The following is a 23,312-nucleotide window of genomic DNA, read 5'->3' as shown; positions in this document are numbered from 1 at the left end:
TCTATCCTATCAATTGCCAAATCTTATATATTTCTACCTCTATAACATCTCTTATATCAATACCCTACTCTTCACTCACATGGTCAACCTCCTGCCCCCAGTTTAGGTTCTCGTTACCCATTGTAAGAGACTTCTAATTGGCTTCCCTGCCTTTAGTCTCTTCTCTAATTCATCCTCCGCAGAACCACCAAAGTGATATTCCTAAAGCACAAGACTGACTATGTTTCTCTTTTACTCAATAAACTCCAGGAGCTCCCTATACTTTTAGGAATGATTATATATATGCATGTACATATGCATAATATATATGTATGCATAATATATATGCATATATGTATGTGTATATATGTATAATATATGTATATGTGTATGTGTGTATATATGTGTGTATATATACCTACTTAGCATTTAAAACTCTTCATATTTTGCCCCCAATCTCCTTTTCTAGGCTTATTAAAAATTACTCCATTACTCCTCACTAATTCTCAATTTAGCCTCTTTTCTATTCTTCACACATGACACTCCATCTCCCACCTCTGTATCTTTGCACAAGCTGTTCCTTCCTTCTGGAATGCACTCTGCTCATGAGGGAGCATTAATCAAAGTATGATGTCCAAAATAAGGAGGGTGACAGTCACATTCTATACTGCCTTAGACCATATTCTGAGTACTATGTTCAGTTCTAGATACATTTTGGGGAGCACTTTGACAATATGAAGTATGTTCCAGAGAAGTGACAAGGATGGTGAGGAAATTGGATCAGTAGAAGGTCTCAAGTACTTTTAGCTTGGAGAAGGGATGACTTTGGTGGGGGCAGGGAGGGAAGCAAGCATAAGAACTGTCTTCCTCCCAGCTCCAGGCTTTTACACTGGCTGTCTCCCATGCCCAGAAGAGTGTACCTCCTCCTCTCTACTTTCTAGCTCCCCTGGTTTCCTTCAAATATTGGCTAATGTCCTGCCATCTAGAAGAAGCCTTTTCAGTTTCCTCTTAATTCCATTGCCTTCCCTCTGAGACTACATACATATACACACATGTATGTATATACATATAAATATGTATATATGTGTAGCTATATTTATCATCTCTCTCTCTTTATCTATCTATCTATCTATCTATCTATCTATCTATCTATCTATCTATCTATCTATCTAATCTATTTTGTTTGTATGCAGTTGTTGGCAGGTTGTTTCCCTTGTTAGACTGTAGGGAATACAGTCTTTTGAGTGGTGACTGTCTTTTGCCTTTCTTTGTGTCTTCAGCGCTTTCTTAACACAGTTTCTGGTACCTAGTATGTATTAAATCCTTGTTGATCATGGCTATAGAATTCTTAGAATTTAATTCCTTGAAAACTCAGTTAAAATGCAGCCTCCACCGTGAAGCCACCCCTGATCCCCTGAACAACTGATGTCTCCCTTCTCTCTCCTATTACCTGATATTCATTTTGGATACACCCAGATGTGTCTGTGTTAGATCTCCTAATAGAATGTAAACTTTTTGAGGGCAGGGACTATTTCATTTTTTCCTATCTGAAGTGCCAGCACAATCCCTGACAAATAGTGATCGCTTAATTAATGCTTGTTGATCCGGAGCTGGCTGAAGAGAAATTGACAGGGCAGGGCAGTTTCTGAGATACTTGGTTCTTTAACTTAACACCAATTCTTTGAATGCATTTTATATTTACGTGTGTGTGTGCGCGTGTATGTGTGTGTACTGTTTCCTTCAGCAAAATATAAGCTATTTGAGGGTAAGGGCTGTTCTTATTTCTGCTTTGGTGTCCTAAAGACCCCATTAACTCACACAGGGAAACTTGTCTCAAGCCTCTTGAATGAATATTGGTATGGGATTCCTATATCAAGCAATAACCCCACTTAGAACTTTCCACCAAAAGCTCTTTCAGATTCAAAAATCCCATGATCTTATGACCTCATAATGTATGTTAACTTTGATATTTATAAAACGTCAAAGCAGCTTTATGCGCTGAGATTTTCAATTCTAACTGGGAAACATATACATGAATGTGGACCAGACCCCCATTTCATTGGGAGAAATGCAAGACATAGTTTTAATTTCTGAACTGCATCTTCCTCTTAATGCAATGGTGCACTTTTCAATTCTATCATCCCAGATTTATCTCTAAAAGATATACAAAATAAAAAGATCCTGAGTCTGAGATATTTTGAAATCATGATTGATTCTGGTCCTCTCTTTTACAAGAATCATTCTGAGTATTATATAGACAACTAGGCATAGCAAGTCTTTCACCACTGCAGACTAAAATGTTTTATTCAAAGAGTATTTGTCACAAAGTCTCAAAGGAAGACCTGAGAGGATATTGCTTAAGGAAATGAGAGAGACATGATGTGGACAAAGATCTAGTGTCCCCAATCTGGGAACACCCAGGATAAGAGGCCTGAGACAAGATAATAGAGACTTAACAAAGAGCTGGAGTATGGATGCCTCCAACCAGTTGCAGGGAAAGCAAGAATTTTCAGCACAGACCAAAACTTATCATGCATGAAATGAGAAACGAAGGAAGAAAAAGATAATGAAAGAAAGAAGTTTGAGAAGGAACAAAGCTTGGAAAGGAAATGCTAACATATCTTCAGAGGAGCTGGACTCTAGCCCTGGGACTGAACACCAGTATTGATCTCAACCTATTTGGTAAAAGCCAAGATCTTTGTGTCTGCAGGATTAATTTAAAATAATTTGTAAAGGGCAAAAGTGGGGCATGACTTGAAATGTTTTTCTAGTCTCTTTCCCATGTTTCCTTTGCAATTAAGTTGTCCAGATGTGTGCAATACATGGCCGTTCTTAAAATATGGCAATGACTATAGGTTATTCTTATAAGAAAATAATTCCCTTGTGATGTCACAGTCACCTCATTTACAAAGCGGGATCTAACTTTCCATAAGGATTCCCATAGTTATTTTAAAGAATGATACATAGGGTTGTACTATTCCTCCATTCTTTAATTTTTGCAGTGAGGTCACCACTTTACATTTTGTAGATCTGACCTCTTGTCTGCGGATTCTGTGCATATATCCAAAACACACCTCATAGACTAACTTGTCAACTGATTGACCAATTCTCTCCAAATGCCCCAATTTTTCTAACTCCTTTTTGCCCAATCTGGAATAAAAAACTCCTATTTCTAAAACACTAGTCATTTTATTGCACATCAAAATACTCCCAAGTACCAAGCAGAATAACTTGTGAATAAGTTGGAACTCAATGCAGCCAATATTTATTAAGTGCTATGGGCAAGGTGCTATGATACATCCTAGGGATGCAAAGATTTCATGGGGTCCTCACCACCCTGAGCTTTCAGTACCTTAAAAACTTCAGATCTTTTAAAATAAGCTATTGTCTAGTCATGCTTCTGCCATCTTGTATTTGTGAAGTTGATTTAAAAAAACCCAAGGGTAAAACATGCTATATCGTTATTCCTATAAAATCTGATCTTTTTAGATCTAGCCCAATTCTCTAGTTCATTGGAATCTTTTTGGATCCTGATCTTTCTATCCCTTCTAACTGTGTCACCTGGAAATGTGATAAACATGCCAACCATGCCTTTATCCAAGTCACTGATGAAAATATTGAAAGGAATGAGGCAAAGCATCGATTTCCGAGGCACCACAATACTGATCTTTCAGGCTGAGATTGGACCATTAATGACTTGGCTGGCCATTTAACCAGTTCTGATCCCACTTATTATTATTGACCTTTCCATTTCCCCATCTTGTCCCCAAGAATAACATGAATAAAAATAATATTTGTCAAGTGTTTGCTTAGAAAACATTTGACTACCTAAACTATATCTATCACGTTCCCCTAATCTACTGATTTTGGTTTACTTTGAATTAGAATCTCCTAAGTCCTGGGTCATAAAGTGAGAGGCGGTGGGGAGTGGGTGGATAGAGGACTGTCTTCAAAGTCACAAAGACTCAAACCACGTGACCTGCCAAGTCATTCAATCTCTTAGTTCTCTAAGCAGCTCTCTAAGTCTGACCTGCAGAGAAAGTGCTGCCCTACATTGGGAAAGGGACTTCCCTCACTGCGAGTCTCCTACGTGGGTTATCACATATCTAGTCACTGTTGTTGTGTTTGTCTTTTGTTTTCAAAGAGGACCGTGACATCAGGGAAATGATGACATGACTTGCAGTTGACTATTTCCCTGCCCAAACTCCACTTCATGGCTGTATTTTGGGCCCTCCTGGCTTAGAGTGAATGCCAGTGTCCATCTAGTCACTACCTGGTATCTTGAGTCATAAAAATAGGTTTAAAATTTGCTAAGTGATTTCACCTTTCAATTCTTACACCTGTGTAGGGATAATTGGACATTGATTTATTCACTTTGACTCAATATTGCCGAGACAAATGCTTCTTCCCTCCAGTATGCTGATGTATGATATAGTGTGCTCTTCATGAAGAATATGTTCAATATTTCAAACACATTTTTATGAGTTCCTTTGTGGATAACCTCAGAATTGCTATGCTGCAAGTCACTGGCATGCCAGGCATTTTTTTTTTACCTTAAACCATGTGGCCCCATATAGAAATATGCTAGGATTGGAAATTGATCCCTAAAGGAAAATGAAAGTTAAACCACAGAGGACTTTGGGTCACTGATCTTAGCCTGATTTGCACTAAGGCTCATAAATTATTGGATCTCAAGTTCATCATGCTCAAACTTTTTTTTCATATGTATAGTGAAATTATTAGTATGATCTTCACAAATCTTGTTTCTTTTCACAAAGTGTTGAAGTTACTCAGCTTATAATACATGTGACCATAAAACAAAGCTTTCCCCCATGAAAACCTAGTCCCTGAAAAAAGCCAAATTGTGCTTTTGTGAATGTTTGACTTCACATTACAAAATGTATTCTGTTTCTGCTCCCTTCCCCCAGAACTGCTCCTGATTATACTTTAATTATAAGCCAATGGATTCTGAAATCAGAGTCTGGGAAACCATCATCCACGTTGGTCATTTGCTGCCTTTTGCCACAATGTCCACAGAGTATTACAAGAAATGGAGAGGGAGCAACCTTCCATTTGAATCCCTGTCAGGGTCTAACGGCCTCTTTGGAAAATAAGAATTGTTTTGTTGTGATATCATTATGGTAGGTGCTGCTTGGAGGCAGGAAGACCTAAATTCATATCCCACCTCATTCACTAGCTTGGCAAGTCAATCCATCCTTTCTCAGCCTTGGTTTCCTCATCTATAAAATGGGGATAATAGCACCTACCTCCCAGGGTTGTTATGAAGATCAAATGAGATAGATAGCCTATGTGCAGAGCTTTGCAAACCCAATGCTAGATATTATGTGTGTTCTGATACGAGAGAGAAAATTTTCAACACTAAAGAGAAGGAAAGACATGACATGGTCTAAAAGCATTCCTCCAACTGGACTCAACAACAAACATTGAAGTGTTTACTAGATGTCAGGTATTATGGTCTCCACAGGGCAACCAGGAGTAGTGGGTGTAAGATGCAAAGAGGACATCTTAGACTTGATAGCAAGAAAAACCAAACAAAAGCTTCTCAACAATGAGTCCAAAGTGGCACAAACTATTCTAGGAGCTAGTTGGCTCCTCTTCACTGGACGTCTTCAAGCAAACGCTGTCTCATATCCTGTTGTATGTTTTATGCTGGGCATTCATTATTAGCCATGCGTTAGATGAGGCAGTCAGTGATCCTTTACAACTCTGAAATGCTGCCTGCAAAAACAGTCCCTTCCCCAAAGGAGTTCATATTCTACTGGGCGAGGCATATGTAGATAGAGTATAAATATAAAATAAATGCAAAGTTAATGCCAAATTGTGATTATGTGTGAATGAGGGCCCTAACTGGGGGAGAAAAACAGGGAAGGCTTCATACAGGAGGTGGCTCACAAGCTGAACCTTGCAGGGAGTTTGGGACTCTAGGAGATTAGAATTCAGGATCCAAAAAAGCCTCTTCCCCAAAATTTTTTACATTCTGATTCCCAGAGACCAAGAGAAAAAAATCCCACCCCAGCGAATCTCTCATATGATGATGAAGGCAATGGAAGCCCAACTGTTTGCCTTCCAGATGTCTTAGGTATGTGTAAGAGCATAGGTAACTTTAGTTAAAAAGAGTGAAAGCCCCTGACTCAACAATTACTTGAAAGTGATTAACTGGAAAGCCAGATACATTCCAAAATGATTCAGCTGACTAACCCTTCAGGTTTGATTCACTGTGCACTTCCAAGATGTAGGAGCCACGAATAGAAGAGATTGGCCTTGTTCTTCAGAAAGAATCTCACTTGTGAGGAATCCAATTGTGTAACCACAATGTCCTCATTCTTGTGGGCTAACGGTGTCAGTAATAAACACTACCAGCCCATCCTATTCTCAGAGGGGTCTTTGCTTATTTTACAGCTATTCCAATCCTCCACACTGTGTCTTAAAAAGTGATTGAGGGAAAAGGATTCAGTATTGGGAAGGACTGAAAATAACTTCTACTGTAATCATTTCCCACATGTTAAATGGGAGAAGAATCTACTGTTATCCAGGCAGCATAGATCCCTGGGGAAAGGGAGTACATTTTGAGAAATTTCAACTTGCTTCTTTGTGACTCCAATGTATTTTAGCTGGAGGGAGTAATTTCCTTTGGAATTTCCATTGTTATCTATTTAGGTAATATCTCCCCTTTTAGTTTCCTCATCTGTTTATCACAGTGGAGTCCTAACCTATTCTTCCTTATGTCGCATTTCCTTTGTCTTTATCTCAACCATGTTGGGTAAGAACGAAAGTGGCAGAAGCCTAGAGAAATCCACATGTTGAAACTTTGGGGTACTTCACTTGGTGGGGAAAATGCAAATGAGACCTGGAGTTCAAAGAGTCACATAAGCCTAATGCTGAAAGGGACTTCAAGAGGTCTATTGGCTCAGTCCCCTGCCTCCAAGAACTGGACTTGTGCCATGCAAAGAGAGACGACCATTTTCTTAGGCATTCCCAGTTGCTTAAATACACTCATCGTTCTAGCAGAAGAGCATAGAGTAAGAAAGAGACATCAGAGACCACTAGCCCAACCCCTTCATATCACACAGGATGAGGCCCAGGAAGGTGAAGTGATTGTCCAGGGTCACATGTGTAAGAAGTGGCAGGGGTAGGATTTACACCTGGGTTTTCTGACTGTTCTAGGGAACATGCTATCATCCAACAAGAAAACTTTCTATATTAGCTCATGGATTCTGTCACTTGTGACTCTCCAGTTTCTTTAGACCGCTCCATTGCTCCATCATGACCTTAACCCTTCCATCAAAAAGGGATGTATTTGTTACGATGCCCCTTGCATTCTCCAAGGCTACCGCAGCAGAGGACAAGGTCTCACCCACCCCATAGGCAGCTCTTCACTCCTCTTTGGTCTGCTCCTGGGTCTCTGAACTTCTTTCCCCACTATTTTCTCACCCTGGAAGATCACTCCCCCTTCAGCTCCTTCCTCTGATGAGTCAATTCTTTCTAAGACCTTTATTTTAAGGAAAGTGACCAGAACATTCATGCTCCATCTTTCATTTCTCATGCTCCTGACTTTCCAGACTTCTTTCTCTACTATGACCGTAGGTAGGCTACCTCTTCTCCCCAATTCATGATCCACAATGGATGCTCTCAGTTTTCTTAGTAAATTATGAGACAAATTTATTTATTGAAACGGGCAGGGAAAGGGTGATTACTCCCTTGGTTTGAAGAGAGAAGAGGTATAGATATTGTTGACAGGGTGATATAGAGTCAATCGGGGAGGAATGAAAGGATTGCTGTGTAGTGGGAAGGACCCAGCTAAGATTCAGTAACAGATTCATGGTGGACAGCCAGCAATGTTTTAGGACTTATTGCAGTGACATTCAGCTACAAATGAACAGCGTTGGAGAAGGTAGATGACGGGGGTCATCGAGGGTTTGAAAAAAGGACAATGGGTAGCAGTAGGACAAGGGACAAAGAATTCATTGTCATTTACAATGAATTCATCACGAAGTGACCAAATTACTGGTTGTAAGCTATCCAAACTTAGTTAGATTGGTCTACAGAAAAGAGTGTTATGCTGTGGCTGGGAGCATACCTAAAAAATAGTAATAGGTAACACATACAGTGGTTTCAGGTTTACAAAGTGGTTTCAACATAGTACCTTATTTGATTCTCACAGCCACCTTGTGAGGTCAGTGCCATCATTATCTCCATTTGTAAAATTGGCAAACTGAGACTGACGGTGATTAAGTCCTTTGCCCAGGGACATATAGTTAGTGAATGTCTAAAGACAGATTTGAGCCAAGGTATTCCTCACTCCATGTCCAGAGCTCTATTCCCTATTAAAACTTAAAAATCAAAGGACATTTAAAACCTTGAAGACTTTACAACCTGGAAGAACTTCTTAGAACTTGTTTCCACCTGGCATAAACCTAAGTGCCTCTGGATATAACAATGAGACATCTATGTAGGACTCCTTGGACGTTGGCATCTTCCTGACAGCATAAAGCCCTGGAACACTGCAGAGCCTCCTAAATGGAACCCATAATCTCTGAAAAGAATTCATCTCTGTAATGGGCCAGTTTGAGTTAATGTTCCACATTCCCACACCACCACGTGGGGCTCTTGAGATCAAAGTTATGGTATAGATCTGGGGTACTTTGAATAAACTTGGCCTCCTGGTTGGATTGATCAGGGACCCAGCGATGAACCTTTTGGGTGAGGATGATACAAAGTCAGCTCTAGGACCCTGGGAGAGGGTTCCTGAGACCTTAGGATCTTCTTTGTCTATGGCTCTTAACCTTCTTGCTGGAAGCTTGTCCCTGCTTTTACTCTGCCATCAACTTTGCTGTTGTCGTTTTCAGCCACTCTGGGGCATGACTAACTTTACCAGGTAGGTATCTGAATATAAATGTATATGTATGTATGTATACATACATACATATATACATTTTACATATAATATATATTCACATGTTCTTATATGTATACACATGTGTGTATATACGTATACATATTTATTACAGCAATTGTTTATCTGAATCCTCAAGTTTCGATTGATTGATTTGACTGATTCATTATGCCAGACGTGCAACCACAACTGGGACAATCTGTAACAGGGGGATGCCAATACAACCTCACGAGGGCAGCTAGGTGGTGATGCAATGGGTAGAGCACTGCACCTGGAGTCAGGAGGACCTCAGTTCAAATGTGACCTCAGATATATCCTAGCTGTGTGATCCTGGGCAAGTTACTTCATTGTTCCCCTCCATTCCTCCCCTGTAAAATGAATTGGAGAAGGAAGTGGCAAACCGCTGCAGTATCTCTGCCAAGAAAACCCCAAATCAGGTCATGGAGAGTCAGACACAATTGAAACAACTGAGGGACAAAAGCAGCAACAACTTTTAGTACAATTAGTAAATACTTGATAAATGTTTGTTGAATGACTCACTGACCAACTGATGGAACTCTCTAAACAAAGCGAAACTATATTTAATATTGCTTGTATTTTTCATTTTTATATCTTGCTGATATCACATAAATCACAAAATACACATATAAACCAACCCTGACTAGTAGCTAGGTAGCTTGCCATGTTCCTCCATTTTATTTTAAATTTGGAGCTTAAAATGGAATGTGCTTTAAGGTCATCTGTCTACTGAGTGTCACAGTAATGGGCCTCTTTTCAACAAATGTTATTGTATAATTTACACGATTGTGTAAAGTACCAAATAATTAATGCAAACTTTTTGGAAAGTTGAGGGTTGATGACTGGAAATGTCAATTAAAACAAGGATTCTCCCCATTGTCCAAACAGACTATTCACACAGAAGCAGGAAATGAGGAGAGAAATTCAAACTCATTGATGCTTTGGGTGCCAGACTTTTGTTTCACTATGTTCTCTTTCCACATCCCTGGCCTCAGTTGGCACTTTTAGCCTATGTATGTTCTTAAGCTGTATCTAGCTCAAAGGGAAGGAATGCAAATAGGAAAGCCTGGGTACATTAACACTATAATAGGAAATCTTTGTGGGCTTAACTTGCTCTCCAGGCCTGTTCTAAGGGCATCCTTGGGCAGCAACATAATATTAAATATTCATGACACAAAGGCTCCACATACTGTACTGGGCAGGCTTATTCTTTAGGACCTCTCTGAGCTCCCAATGATTAAGAACCTCACTTTCCTTCCGCTCTCCAATCAAGTTCCTTTTATGCCTTTTTCTTTTCTGGTTGAGGAAATAATGACTAATTAAAAAGTTTTGTAATGGAGGCAAACTTCCTTCTTCAACTTCTTGTTTTTTATTTGAATTACTTTTAAAACACTCTTCTTTCCCTTCCTCCCCTCCCCTCTACTTAGTCTTGGGTCAATTTGGATTTCTTAATCAGCTGGCAATCTGTGCTCCACTAAAGGACTTGGGCCCTTAATTGCTCCTTCATACAGGCAGCTCCCTTCTCTATAGGGTAATGCATTTTAATGGGCCCCTTTCCTTTACCCCCTCACCCTGGCTCCATCTGGTGAAATAAACAAACTTTTCCGACTCAACCATAACATGTTGGCAAGGAAAAATAGGACTTAGGATCATAATGGATAATCTTGAAGAGGCCAAAAAAAAATGTTCAAATGAATGAGGTGAACACAGGTGGTACCATCAGTGGTATCCCTGAAGGTGGCATGTGGACAAAACATATCTGTGCTCTGCCCTTTCTGTGGGTCTACGATCACTTTGTATCCCCTGCTTTACCCGCAGTCACTATAAAGAAATGCTGTCGGGTAACAACAAGCTCCCGGATTCAGAGATCTCTCAGAAGTCTAAGGGAGGAGTTTTTCTATTTTCAAGCTGAATGAAACTTTTGAGGTGTAGAGTTATTGCTGGAGCATCTTGGGCAAAATAAAAAATCATGGCTCCCCCTGATACCTGGGACAGGGGTGCATATAGTGAGGGGTGGGAACAAGAGGGAAAAGGGTTTTGGGGATGGGGTGGGTCAATGAGGCATATGAGGGAGGGGTGGGAGGATGAGGCTGCAAGGCTTTTTGGATGGGGATGGACCATCAGCATAGATTTCTAATTGAATCCATGGGAGCTGAGGAGACCACTAAGAGTGTGGGCATGTGTATCATGACCTGGATGAAGATTTGGCAAAGGAGACCGAGGAAGGGTCAGACAGGTGGGAGGAGAACCACGAGGGAGCAGGTGCATGAAAAACTACAGAGAACAGAGTATCAGAGAGCAAAAGCATGATGGACAGTGGCAAAGGCTGCTGAGAGCTCCTTAAAGATGAAGCTTGGGAAAAGGCTTTTGGGATTTGGCAAATAAGCGATCAGTAGTCACTGTGGATAGCAACTTGGATTGAATGCTGAGATTGGGAGGGTGGCTTTAGAAAGTTCAGAAGAAAGTGGGAAGAAAGGAAGTGGAGACTGTGGATAGTGCCTGAGCAATCCTTTAACACTAAAAAGGGCAGGTAGGTGACTCAGTGCACAGAGCCCAGGACTTGGACTCAGGAAGGCTCATCTTCATGAGTTCAAATTTGGCCTTAGACTCTTGCTAGCTGTGTGATCCTGGGCAAAACACTTACCCCTGTTTGCCTCAGTTTCCTCATCTGTAAAATGAACTGGAGAAGGGAATGACAAACCACTCTGATACTTTTGCCAAGAAAGCCCCAAATGGAGTATAAAGAGTCAGACATGACTGAAAAAAGACGACAGCAACAGAAGGACAGGACATTAATTGATACTTTTTTTAGACACTTGAAAGTCAATAGGTTTTACATATTTCTATTTCATACTTTATGATTTTTCTATGGTTATCACCCATCCCTTAACATTCCAAAGACTTTTCAAAAAATTAAGGAAATAAATCATATTGTTCTACACACAAGGGCCAGATGTCAAATTACTTGGTTTGGTCCTTGGAGAATTGCTTCAATTCTGGTGCCTCTTAAGAATTTATGTTGCAGGTCAGGCATTGTAGAGATCTATGATGGTGGAAAGGACTTCTTCACCTGGAGTTCCCTATATGTATGAGATCACAGGTCTGCTCCACAAAAAAAAAAAGAAAATAACTCAACCTAATTAGGATTATTTGCCCTGAAATAAGTAATATCTTCTTACAAATGATCAGTATTATCTTATCGATGGGAATTGGCAGACACGTCATTCAACAAATATTCTCCAAAGGCTTCTATGTGCCCAACTATTATTATTCACCTTTTACAGAGGAAGAAACTGAGGCAGATAGAGGTTAAGTGACTTGTTACACAGCTAGTAAGTAATCTGAAGCTGAATTTAAACTCAGATCTCTCTGACTCCAGGTTTTACGCTCCTAGCTGCCTCTGTGCTAATAGGGTTTCACTGACAAAATGCCAACGAAGCAGTTCCTGCTCTTGTGAAGTTTAAATTCAACTGTAGGGAAAGAACCTGATAGTAGATAAGCAAATACTACACACACACACACACACACACACACACACACACACACACACACACACACACACACAGATGGATATATTTGAATATGTGCACATATATAATGTAATGTGTACACACATATAATGTATACAATGTAATGTGTGTATAATGTATCATGTTACATATAAATAGATACTTTGTAGCTATCTCTACGTGAAGTAAATATATATCTGTATAATATGTATTCATAGTTAATAAAAAGGAATTTTAAGAGAAGGTTAGAAGACAGGGGCTTCCCCCTCTTGAATGGCTCCATCCCTTCTTCCATCATTTTGTGCAGATTTCTCCCTGTCCCATCCTCCAGGTTATTATCGCCGTTACTTAGGAGAAAGAGCTTCGTTACTAATAATAGTATCTGTATTTCTGTAGTGCTTTAATGCTTGTGAAGAGTTGTATACCTGACAACTCTGGAACATAGTTGCCGTTACTGTCTTCATTTTATAGAATGTAAAATCATTCACGTAAAGCCTACGTAAGTCAAGAATTGACCACATGTCTGCCTTTGTATCTCAGAATTACTCATGAAGTTTGCACAATGGCAATCAACTGAGACTATGTGCAGATTCCTTTCAAAACTGAGCCCACAACAAACTGGTTTCAGGAGCCAAAGGCACCCTTACCTGTTGCCTTTTCTGGATTATTGCACATGAAGCATTGCCACGCGCCTGCTTCCTCACTAAAGCCAAACAAATCAAAGAATCTCACTTCCTCCAGATGTTGCTGCACCTGGTCCACGTCCTAGTTCAGTAACAAGAAACACAAACAAGAAAAATTACTCTGGTTGTTCCTCGACATGGGGTGACTTGGAAACTGGAAAATGAATTCATTCATCCATATAGCCACTCGGTAAATAGTTGCTGAGTGCCAACTGTATCAAAGACTCTGATTGACACTGTGATCAACTCTAAATCATACAAATAAAAACCAGGAGTCTGCCCTGATGTCTGACTCTGATACTGCATCTTGTGTTCTCAGAGTTCTCAGGGGCTATGCCAATGGAACATGACCCTTGCATGAAGTCTGCAGTCCAAACTTTCTCCTTATTTCCAAATACTTGTATAAGCCACACCTGCCATAGGGAGGCAAGCACTGTTTCCCCATTCTATGATGGAAGGAATACAAAGGTTTGGAGTGCTAATCTTGGTGCCTTTGCTCAGAGCTGGGGCACAGCCAGGATAAGAATTCTGGAGCATTAATTACCTCTTTTTCCTTCCTTCTACAGGTGTGTCCACAGAAACCAAAGTTCTTCAGTGATTTTAGAATTGTACGTGTAGAGCTTAAGGGGGAATCAGAGGGGTCAGTGTCAAACTCTAATAGAAATGATCTCTGGGGTTACATATTGACTAAAAACCCCACAAATTATCATCATCTACGTGTGATTCTATTTTTATTCGTTTTCTTAAGCTTTTCCCAATGTCATTCTAATCTGGCCAGGCTAACCTTCTAGAGTTGTGCAGCTAGGAGGTCATAAATTTGACTCCTCTAAATTCAATGCCAATTTTTTTTATAGAGGAGGAAACTGAAATTCAGGGATTAAGCATATAGCCCCAAGGTTACTTAGGTGGTAAATAATTCAGCAGGATTCTGAACCTAGATTCTCTGACTTCCAATCTAGCACACCTTCCACTGAATATCTTTGCTTCTTTCAGTTAGTCAAGAGTAATTTTGAAAATGGTACCAGAACTTAAAAGGAATTTCTTTCTAGAGCTTTCTAAATGTTGAACACTTGCCAGTTCTGGAATTAGGAAGACTCATTTTCCTGTGTTCATATCTGACCTCAGAAATTTGCTAGCTGTGTGACTCGGGGCCAGTCACTTACTCTCTCAGCCTCAGTCTCCTCACCTGTAAAATGAATTAGAGAAGGAAATGGAAAACTACTCTAGTATTTTTGTCAAGAAAACCCCAAAAGGGGTCATGGATATTTGGACATGACTGAAGGGACTGAACAGCAATGCCAACAACAATGCCAACTTGTGTTCAGGAAAAGAACTTTCTGGGGCTCAGCTCAGTAAACATGGCTGAACTTCATGGTTTGAAAACCAAGTTCATGTAAGAATACAACAATGTCAGTGAGGGCATATCAGGGAAGCTGTTAAGATGCCTTCTGTATATCTTAATTCATGATCTCAGTAATTTAGAAACAATTACATCTAAAAATAAATCTTTTTTTTAAAAATAATGTTCCCTAAGATAACAACTGAAATGTACCTGGAGGTTTTGTATGTTTCAAAGTATGAAATTCACATGAATATTATGGTGGCAAAGGTAGATGTTTGCCTAGGCTACTAAATTTGTGAAACCTCTATTGGATCATTTGCATAAATGGTACTTTTCTATTTTCCCACATGATTAAATATCAATCTTTTTTCAATCATATCACACAGATTGTAGACTCCTGGTAAAACAAAATACTATTAAAAATGACAACCTGGGCTTCATTTTTCTTTTCTGATCTCAGACCAGAGGCTTCTAAGGCTATTGTTTTTGTTTATTATTCACTTTCTGGGGTGAATAAGCTACTTCCAAATTCATACTGCCTTATTGGAATCTTAAAGCAGGCCTGATACCAACTAGCACTGGGGGCAACGTATCAGGAAAGGAGAGAAGAGATAAGCTTTTTAAAGTTGGTAATCACAAGTTTTAAGGATGGAATCTTCCAAGCCATCACCAGCAATTCAGGATTAGAGTAGCATGAAAGGGGTCCTCCTATGAATTTTTTAAGACAAATACAATCAGAGTGGGGAAACATGTTTCTATAGAAGTAGAGACTTGAGGACACTGGCCTTTGTGAGTATAAAGTCTGGGCATTCTGGGATTTGGCCAGGGTGGAACTCACCGCTTGCAAGAAGCCTCTTAGAACCCTTCTAATGTCCCTACTTTTCTGGCTAAGAAGGTGCTAAGGTTAAGTCATTTCCATCTGTGGAAGACAAACGCTGTCACAGCCCTCTACGCCTAGGCTCCATAGGGCAAAGCTTTAGTTTCCACTAGACCACAGTAATATTTCAATTTGCTTGTTGGTCCTTGACTAGAGCATTGAGAGTTAAGTGATTTACTCAAGGTCTCACAACTAATGTGTGTTAGAGGCAAGCTAAGAACCCAGATCTTCTTGACTTTGAGGCTGGCTTGCTACCTTGGATGCCACAATAACCCTCTTATTTGTTTGATGTCATTTCATTTTTTTCCTCTATAGTCCTGCTCCCATCCCTCCTTCCACACTGGTCAGTTCTAACAAGTTCTCCTCCTCTCCCTCCAAAATGTTACCATATGTCATTTCTTAAACATTAATGAGAGTCAACATTAATTTAGTTTTGAATATTATCTCAAAGTGCCCTTAGAGAACACTGGAGACATCCCAAGTGTCACAAACTTAACAATCTTTGCACTCCATGGGGGGAGCCCCTAAGTAGAACATTTCCAGGTATTTTAGCTGAAATGTGTATCGTATAATAAGCAGGAGATTAAAACGGTGCCTTGGCAGGCAATCCTCAGGGGAAAAGATACTCTCCTCTGATAATTACATCCACCTGATTTCCTTCCAAACCAGGTTTCAAAACAGAAAACATTTTAGTCCCCTAAAGAGGAAGCATGGTGTAGTCCATAGAGAGAGAAATGCTCAGAATTAGGTGTTCCTGGCTTCATTTCCCCACTCTGAGAAAAAAAAATAATACTGAGCATGGCAACAAAGGCAAAATGCTCTACCCTCAACGTGCTCACATTCTAATGGAGAGAATACATATAAATAGCTATGTACATATTAGACATGTGATTAATGGGAGATAATATGAGAAGGAAGATAGTGGCAGCTGGGGTATGGTAGGAAACTCTTTTTGCTTAATATGGGATTTGAGCTGAATTTTGAAGGTATAACCCTGGGGAAGTCACTTAACTTTTCAATATCCCTAGGTTCTTCTCTAAAAATACATTCTTCACAGCAGGTGCTGATCCTCCCTGACTGTGAGTTCCTTATGCCAATGAAATAACATTTCTTGTTGTTGAGTCATTGCAGTAATAATCCGATCAAAAAACCAGTTCACTTTCCCTCTTCCCACTGGAAGAAAGAAGCCACCTCACATGCAAAAAGAATTGTTCTATATGAGGACAAGGATTAAAGCAAAAAAGGAGAATAATACCCTGGAGAGAGAAAACAAAAACTTCTTTTCTGAACATTTGATTAAACGAACATTTCCCCCCTCCTTTCACAAAAGCATATTAATGGGAAAAAGGAATTGGGAAACATAGAATAATCCTCTTGCTATGCCTCTTAAAAAAACAATCTGGGCAGCCTAGAAAGGGGAGAAGATATTTACAAGCATTATTTGGCTGACAAACGACAGCATGAGTCAACACAGTGGAGCCTGGAAAGGGGGAGAAAGTCTCTGGTTCTTATAACATTATCAATGTGTTCCGAAAGAGAACTGTGAAGCAATTTTCCAGAAATCGGTGAGAGTGGCTAACATCTGGAAGGACTTTATGTTCTGGCAAATTTAAGTTCTGTTGCAAAGTGATTTGTGAGTGGAGGTACACTATAGGATTGGCTAATGTGCCATGTGTGCCTGCATTGAGCACAATCGATACAGGCCCATATTTCTAGGCCACATCGAGTAACACAAACAAGAGAGGGTTTTTCCTTTATTTATTTAATCCCCAATTTATTCACATAGGAGTAAGAGCTTAACGTTTCCATAGTCATTAACATGTGACTGCATTCCTCTTCTATGGGATACGAAGGCAAAATACTATGGATGGATGCAAAGCAAAAGGACATTTCAAAACTGTATGTAACTTGGTTTCTAAAACGTTCTTGGTCTTCAAACTTCTGAAACATGTTACCATGGAAATGACAGGAAAGCAAAACAAAAAAAAAGTAACTCATTGGGTTCTCAGAGCTCCTCCTCACAAAGAATAAAAATAGTAGCACCAGTAGTAATAATTCTTTTTTTATAGCACGTACATTAGCTCCTTGGGTCAATGGGAACATACTTGCACAGACCACCATTTATCAGTTGCATCATTTTCATGGAATTGTCATCCAAATTGAGAATGCCTTGCTCCCCCAATGGACTGTAGCTTCTTCGTGGCAAAAAGTGTCTTTTCCACTCTCCCTGTAGTGCCTTGTGCAATGTTTTGAACACAGTAGGTGCTTAATTAATGCTTGCTGTCAAAAGTACATAGTACATAGTACACACAAAGGTATTTTGAGATCACATTTATGAATGTTGATCATAGCAATGTGATCTAAATGTGATCCCTTCCAGGAATCACAGAAGCCAAGAGGTCCAAGTCTATTACATTATAAAGGAGAAAACTGAGGCCCAGCAGGTGAAATGACATGACCAAGGTCATACAGAGAGTGTTAGAGGTAGGATTTGAACCCAGGTCCTTTGCCTTTAGAGTCAATACTCTTTCTACTGTAACTCTATGTTCATAATGGCCCTTCTAGTTCCCATCTTATGAGCTATATAAAGACCATGAAGTCTTTCTAAAAAATTCCTTTTAGGTTTATTCTTTTACTATCTGTTGTACTTTAATCTTTTTTTCCCCAGTAAACCATCTTAAATATTGGCTTAATAAATCAAGTTTCTCTGAATCCATAGGGATAACCTCTCAAGAACTATGATTATACAGCTTGTGGTTACTGGCAGGCAGTATGGTCCTATGGTTGGATTGCTATACTAGCAATCAGGAGAGACCTGGGTTTGAATCCTGCCACAGGCACTAATTGTTAAAGCCTTTTTAACCTCCATGAACATTGGTTTCCTCTTCAGTACATTGAGATAAAAGTAGCATCTACCTCCCTCAGTGCTTCTGTAAGGATCAAAAGAGACAATGTACTTGAACCATTTTGCAAACCTTTAAGTAGTGTTGCTATTTAGTCATTTTCAGTCATGTCTGACTCTCCATGTCCCTACTTGGGGTTTTGTTGGCAGAGATACTGAAGTAGTTTGCCATTTCCTTGAAGAGTTTATTTTACAGATGAGGAAACTGGGGCAAACAGGGTAAAGTGACTTGCCCAAGGTCATACAGCTAGTAAATGACTGAGGGTAGATTTAAATTCAGGTCTTCCTGTCTCCAGACCTGGTGCTCTATACACTGCACTACCTGCCTTAGCTGTGCTATCTATATCTGTATCTACATATATATTTTATATATATATATCTATATATATTTATATATCTATGTATCTAGGTCTATTTATAGATATATACACACATACACACATATAATATACATATATGTATATATAATTATCATCATTGTTTATAATTTTTGTGTGCGTGTAAAATGTCACTATCTTAAGGAAAGAAGTTTCTCTGAACACATATATGTGTATCATATAATACATATGTATGTGGCCTATTAGAAGCTAGAGCTTGATTGTCTTCAGGGAAAGCATGTCACGTTCTTTAGTGGCCAAAGTTATGAGCATAGGTATGAGATGAGTGTAGATCTCTGGCCATTCACAGGAATTCGAGGCACTTGTGCTGCTATTTCCAGCAGTAACTAGACCAAAGATTAAACAGACATAGATATGATTCTATTATATATGTATGTATATATGTTTATGATTATATCTATACAACATACACACGTCCATATATACATACAGAGAGAAGAGAGAGAGAAACACAAAGAGACAGACAGAATGAAAGGGAGGGAGGGAAAAAAGGAAGGAGGAAAAGGCAGAGGGAGGGTTAAAAAACACTCATTAAGTACTTCTTCAGTGTCAGGCACTAGGCTAGACCTTGGTTATACAGAGACGAAAATGACAAAGGGATCCACAGGAAAACAACCTTCATATATAAAAGTGAACATAAGATCAAACCCAGTTTGGGGTGACATGAGCAATGAGGAGAGCAGCATAGGTCTCACGGAAAGATAACTTTGTGTGCGCTCATATGCTCCCACAAGATTGTAACGGCTACGAGGACAGGACTATCCTTAGTCGAACTCTCATAGCACCCAGCTTCTGCCTCAGTGCTTGGTACACACTAGGCACTTAGTAAATATTTTCACTCAATTGAATTAAGCAAAGAAAAACAAAGTCTCTACTTAACTGATAGTAAGACTGTAAATTGGGAGTTGTAAAGGACCTTAGAGGTCATTTAATCTAATCCTCTTATTTTATAGATGAGGAAACTCAGATCCAGAGAGCTTGAGACATTTGCCTAAGGTCATACAAGTAGTGACAGTTGCCTCTCCATATTAGGGGCAGCTAGGTGGTGCAGTGGATAGAGCACCAGTGCAGGAGTCAGGAGGACTTAAGTTCAAATGTTACCTCAGACACTTGACACTCACTAGCTGTATGACCTTGGGCAAGTCACCTAACCCCAATTGCCTTATTCTGGGTCGTCTCCAGTCATCCTGATGAATATCTGGTCACTGGATTCAGATGGTTCTGGAGGAGAAGTGAGGTTGGTGACCTGCACAGCCCTCCCTCCCTCAAAACAAAGTCAAGTACAAGTCATGTCATCATTTCTCTGATGGCATGGTCTTCTTCGGCAATGAAGGATGAACAAACACACACACACACACACACACACACACACACACACACACAAAACAACAACAATAGCATAATTTGAACCCAAATTATGACTATGTAGTCAATCCTCTTTCCATCATGCCTCACTGCCTTACTGATTATGAACACACATTTCCCATATGTGATAAGCAATTCTTCCTCTTTTTCTGCTCCACATAAAATAAAGAAACTATGGATGTATGCAACTCCATAAAGAGCCAGTATGGTGGACTTACATATGCTTGGGCAGATGGTTTTCTTCTTCTCTTTAATATCTCAAAGTTTTGGAGAAAGGAACCATATTAATTTAGGCCACTTCCTTCTCCTTGGCTGGGAGTTGATTTTAGCCATGTGTCTCAATGGAATTCCTGTACTGGGTGAAGTCTGGCCTTGAGAATTGAGGGGTACCTTGGTATGTACCTGGGGTCTCAAAATTGACCCCCCTGTTTTGTTTCTTAGAAATAAGTACCGAGTTATTCTTTCAAGTATGACTTAACGAATATGCTAAAATGTTTGATTTAGTTTGAAAAGCTCATTTTTCTTACTCATCTAATAATAAAAAGAAAAAAAACAGAATGTGGAAAGTTGGCAGTAAAAATTGAGAGAATTTAACTATGGCAGTCTATTAAAGAGCTAACTTGCAAGCATATGGAATCAGTAAAAAGAAAAGGGGGAAGGGGAGAGCAGAGGAGAGTGAGATTAAAAACCAAACGTTGGGAGCGTAAGACAATAAAGAACAAGAACTCCAAGTAACGTTTGATTTCTTTGCACGTCCATTTCCTCCAGGTCTAAACATCCAATAGGAAGCTAGTGAGGAATGAATGGCACTTAAGGGAGAGGTTACAGCTGGATATACATACATGGGAGTTGTTTGAATAGAGATAATCGTTGAACTCATGAGAGTTGACGAGGTTCTCAAGAAAGAAAGTAAAGAGAAAAAAAGAGAAGAAAACCCAGGACAGAATTTAAAGGGGTTGGAATCCCCATTATGATTCAACAAAGAGACTGAGAAGCTGCCAGAGAGTTAGGAGAAGAACCAGGAGAGAACAGCACAAGTAACATGCCAGGAAGAGAGCCACTAACTTGCCAGAACTCACATCTGGCTGGTTTTACAAGACCCCAGGCATATCTCCTTGTCCTTATCAGAGCAGAACCTCAGTGGACATTCATTACCTTTGTGCTCTTGAGCAAATCACTTAACCTTTCTGTGACTCAGTTTCTTCATGTCCAAAATGAGAGAGTTGGACTGCACAGCCTCTAAGGTGCTTCAAGCTTGAAATCTTTGGCACCAAGATTTACACTGTTAGTGAATCTGTCAGATTCCAGAACTATGCTCAGGCCTAGAGTTTATTTTTAGTAATCAAGGCAACATGTTAAAAGCAAACAAAAATGAATCTCTTAATGGTGGGATTCTAGGTATCAATGAGATGGGTGGTTTTTTTTGAGGGGGTGGATCAATTATTATGCTTAAAAACCTTATGACATACTTCAAATCTCACTAAATTTTTATTGTACATGTGTGTGAGGTTTCTCTCTAGGGCTAGAGCAATCAAAGGACCACAGAATTAGAATTAGGGTTAAAGGTAGCTAGGTGGCAAAGTGGATAAAGTGCTGGACCTGGAATCAGGAAGACCTGGGTTCAAATCTAGCCTCAGATACTTACTAGCTGTGTGACCCTGGGCAAGTCAAGCCTGCCTCAGTTTCCTCAACTATAAAATGAAGGTCATAATACCACCTCCCTCCCATGATGGTTATGAGGATCAAATGAAATAATATTTATAAAGTGCCTGGCACATGATAGGCATTTGACAAATGTTTATTTTTCCTCAGTCTATTGAGTTAGGTAAACTCTTGCCCTAAGGCTCCAAATAAACCATCTCTCAGTAAAGTCTTTCCTAAAAGGAGACAATGCACTGAATATGACTAGCTGAAGTCTCTTCTATGCACATACATTTGTTTTCAACAACATTTAAATATGCACATGATAAAAATAAAGGCATGTTAATGTCAATCATGATAGCAATTTCCTGATGTGGGGAGGTACTTACAGAATCAGTGAAGTAATCCTAGGAAGAAAGAGGGTGTTCTTCCCCCTCATCACTGGTTTCCCTGTCAAGCCTCAAGCAAAACAATTTTTCTCTGACCAAAGCCAATCCTCTTTCTCCCTATGGCAGCTCAATATCATATTATATTCCCTGAAAAGTGAGTGAGTGACTCACTTGGGAAACTGCTCCGACATGATGGGGGCCCATAGTTAGCTTTACAAAGGCAGAGTGTGTGTTCTGTCTTTGGGAATTTGCAAATTTGTTGCCAAATTTCTAAGTTTTTGAAAAGACACAACAAGATAGAACATGGGAAGCCATAATAATCCATGTGCGCTGGACAGGTCCATCATGAGAAGAACAAATGGGACAAGATGTATGTGTAAAGGTACAAGGAAGTTCATAATGGGGTGGGTGTAGAGTTGGATGTGTGCAAGGGGGTGTAATGTGATTTGGAAATGGAAGCACGGAATGAGAGGGGCAAAGGGCAGCAGGGATTGATGAGAAGCAGAGAGAAAGGAGGGAACACTGTGGGAGAGTGGACAATGCGGTGAGATGTGCATGTTTGGGATGTAAAGAGACGAAAAGAAATGGAACAGGATAATGAAGAGCACAGATGGGAGGGCGTAATGACCTGGGCAAAATGAGGGAAGTAATGAGATGCGTAAAGGAAAGGATTGAATGATATGGATAAAGAGATTGACTTAAGAAGATGTGAGAACAGAAGGAAGGAATGGAGAAAAAAAGCAGTAAAAAGATGGGAATAATGAGATGGAAAATGGAAGGCTGTAATGAGATGCCTAAATTAAAGGGTGTAAAATGAGATGCACATATTTAAGGAATAATGAGATACACAAAAGGGAAGGGAGCACATATAATGAGAGGCATAAACACTCAGCCTTTTTCTTCCAGTCTGAGCTTCAGAAGGATGTGGGGGGCAATCTAGTTGATTTAGAGCAGAGACACAAAAATGATTAAAGGGTAAGGGAATACAATTTACAAAGAAAACCAAAAGGAACTAGGATTATTTAGCTTGGAAAGGAGAAAACTTAGAGGGTTCTTAGCAGCAACTTTGGCGTCCATGAAGCATGGCTTACTAAGGAATGGTGACCAGATGTTCTCTATCACCTTTGAGAAAATAATAAGAATAAATGAACTTCAAATGGAACATGAGGGATTTAGGGTAGATACAAGAAGAAAAAAAAATCCAGTTGCTAGACAGTGGATTGGGTTATTAAATGAATTTATGACATTTCCTCTAGAGGGTGTGAAAACTAGGATAGATTATACTTTGTTTTAAA

The 23,312-nt window shown here is 39.7% G+C and overlaps 1 protein-coding gene and 1 long non-coding RNA gene across 5 annotated transcripts in view; one reads left to right on the top strand and one right to left on the bottom strand.

The window, feature by feature from the left end:
* The window catches only part of VEPH1 (ventricular zone expressed PH domain containing 1), a 200,239-nt gene that overhangs the window by 12,126 nt on the left and 164,801 nt on the right, over positions 1–23,312 (bottom strand). For all 3 annotated transcript variants that reach the window (XM_072618640.1, XM_072618639.1, XM_072618643.1), the window contains exon 12: positions 13,068–13,185. In XM_072618640.1, the coding sequence (XP_072474741.1) occupies positions 13,068–13,185 (118 nt within the window). Of the gene's footprint in view, positions 1–13,067; positions 13,186–23,312 lie in introns of those variants that run through there.
* Positions 1–23,312, top strand: part of LOC140510208 (uncharacterized) — a 146,441-nt gene that overhangs the window by 31,926 nt on the left and 91,203 nt on the right. The window contains exon 1 of one of the 2 annotated variants that reach the window (XR_011969146.1): positions 3,894–8,875. The exons of the other annotated variant lie outside the window; for it this stretch is intronic. This is a non-coding gene — a long non-coding RNA (uncharacterized lncRNA). Of the gene's footprint in view, positions 1–3,893; positions 8,876–23,312 lie in introns of those variants that run through there. 2 annotated transcript variants of the gene reach the window in all.

Source organism: Notamacropus eugenii, chromosome 6 (assembly GCF_028372415.1).
Source record: "Notamacropus eugenii isolate mMacEug1 chromosome 6, mMacEug1.pri_v2, whole genome shotgun sequence".
Taxonomy (NCBI): domain Eukaryota; kingdom Metazoa; phylum Chordata; class Mammalia; order Diprotodontia; family Macropodidae; genus Notamacropus; species Notamacropus eugenii.
This window is presented reverse-complemented; position numbering and strand designations above follow the sequence as displayed.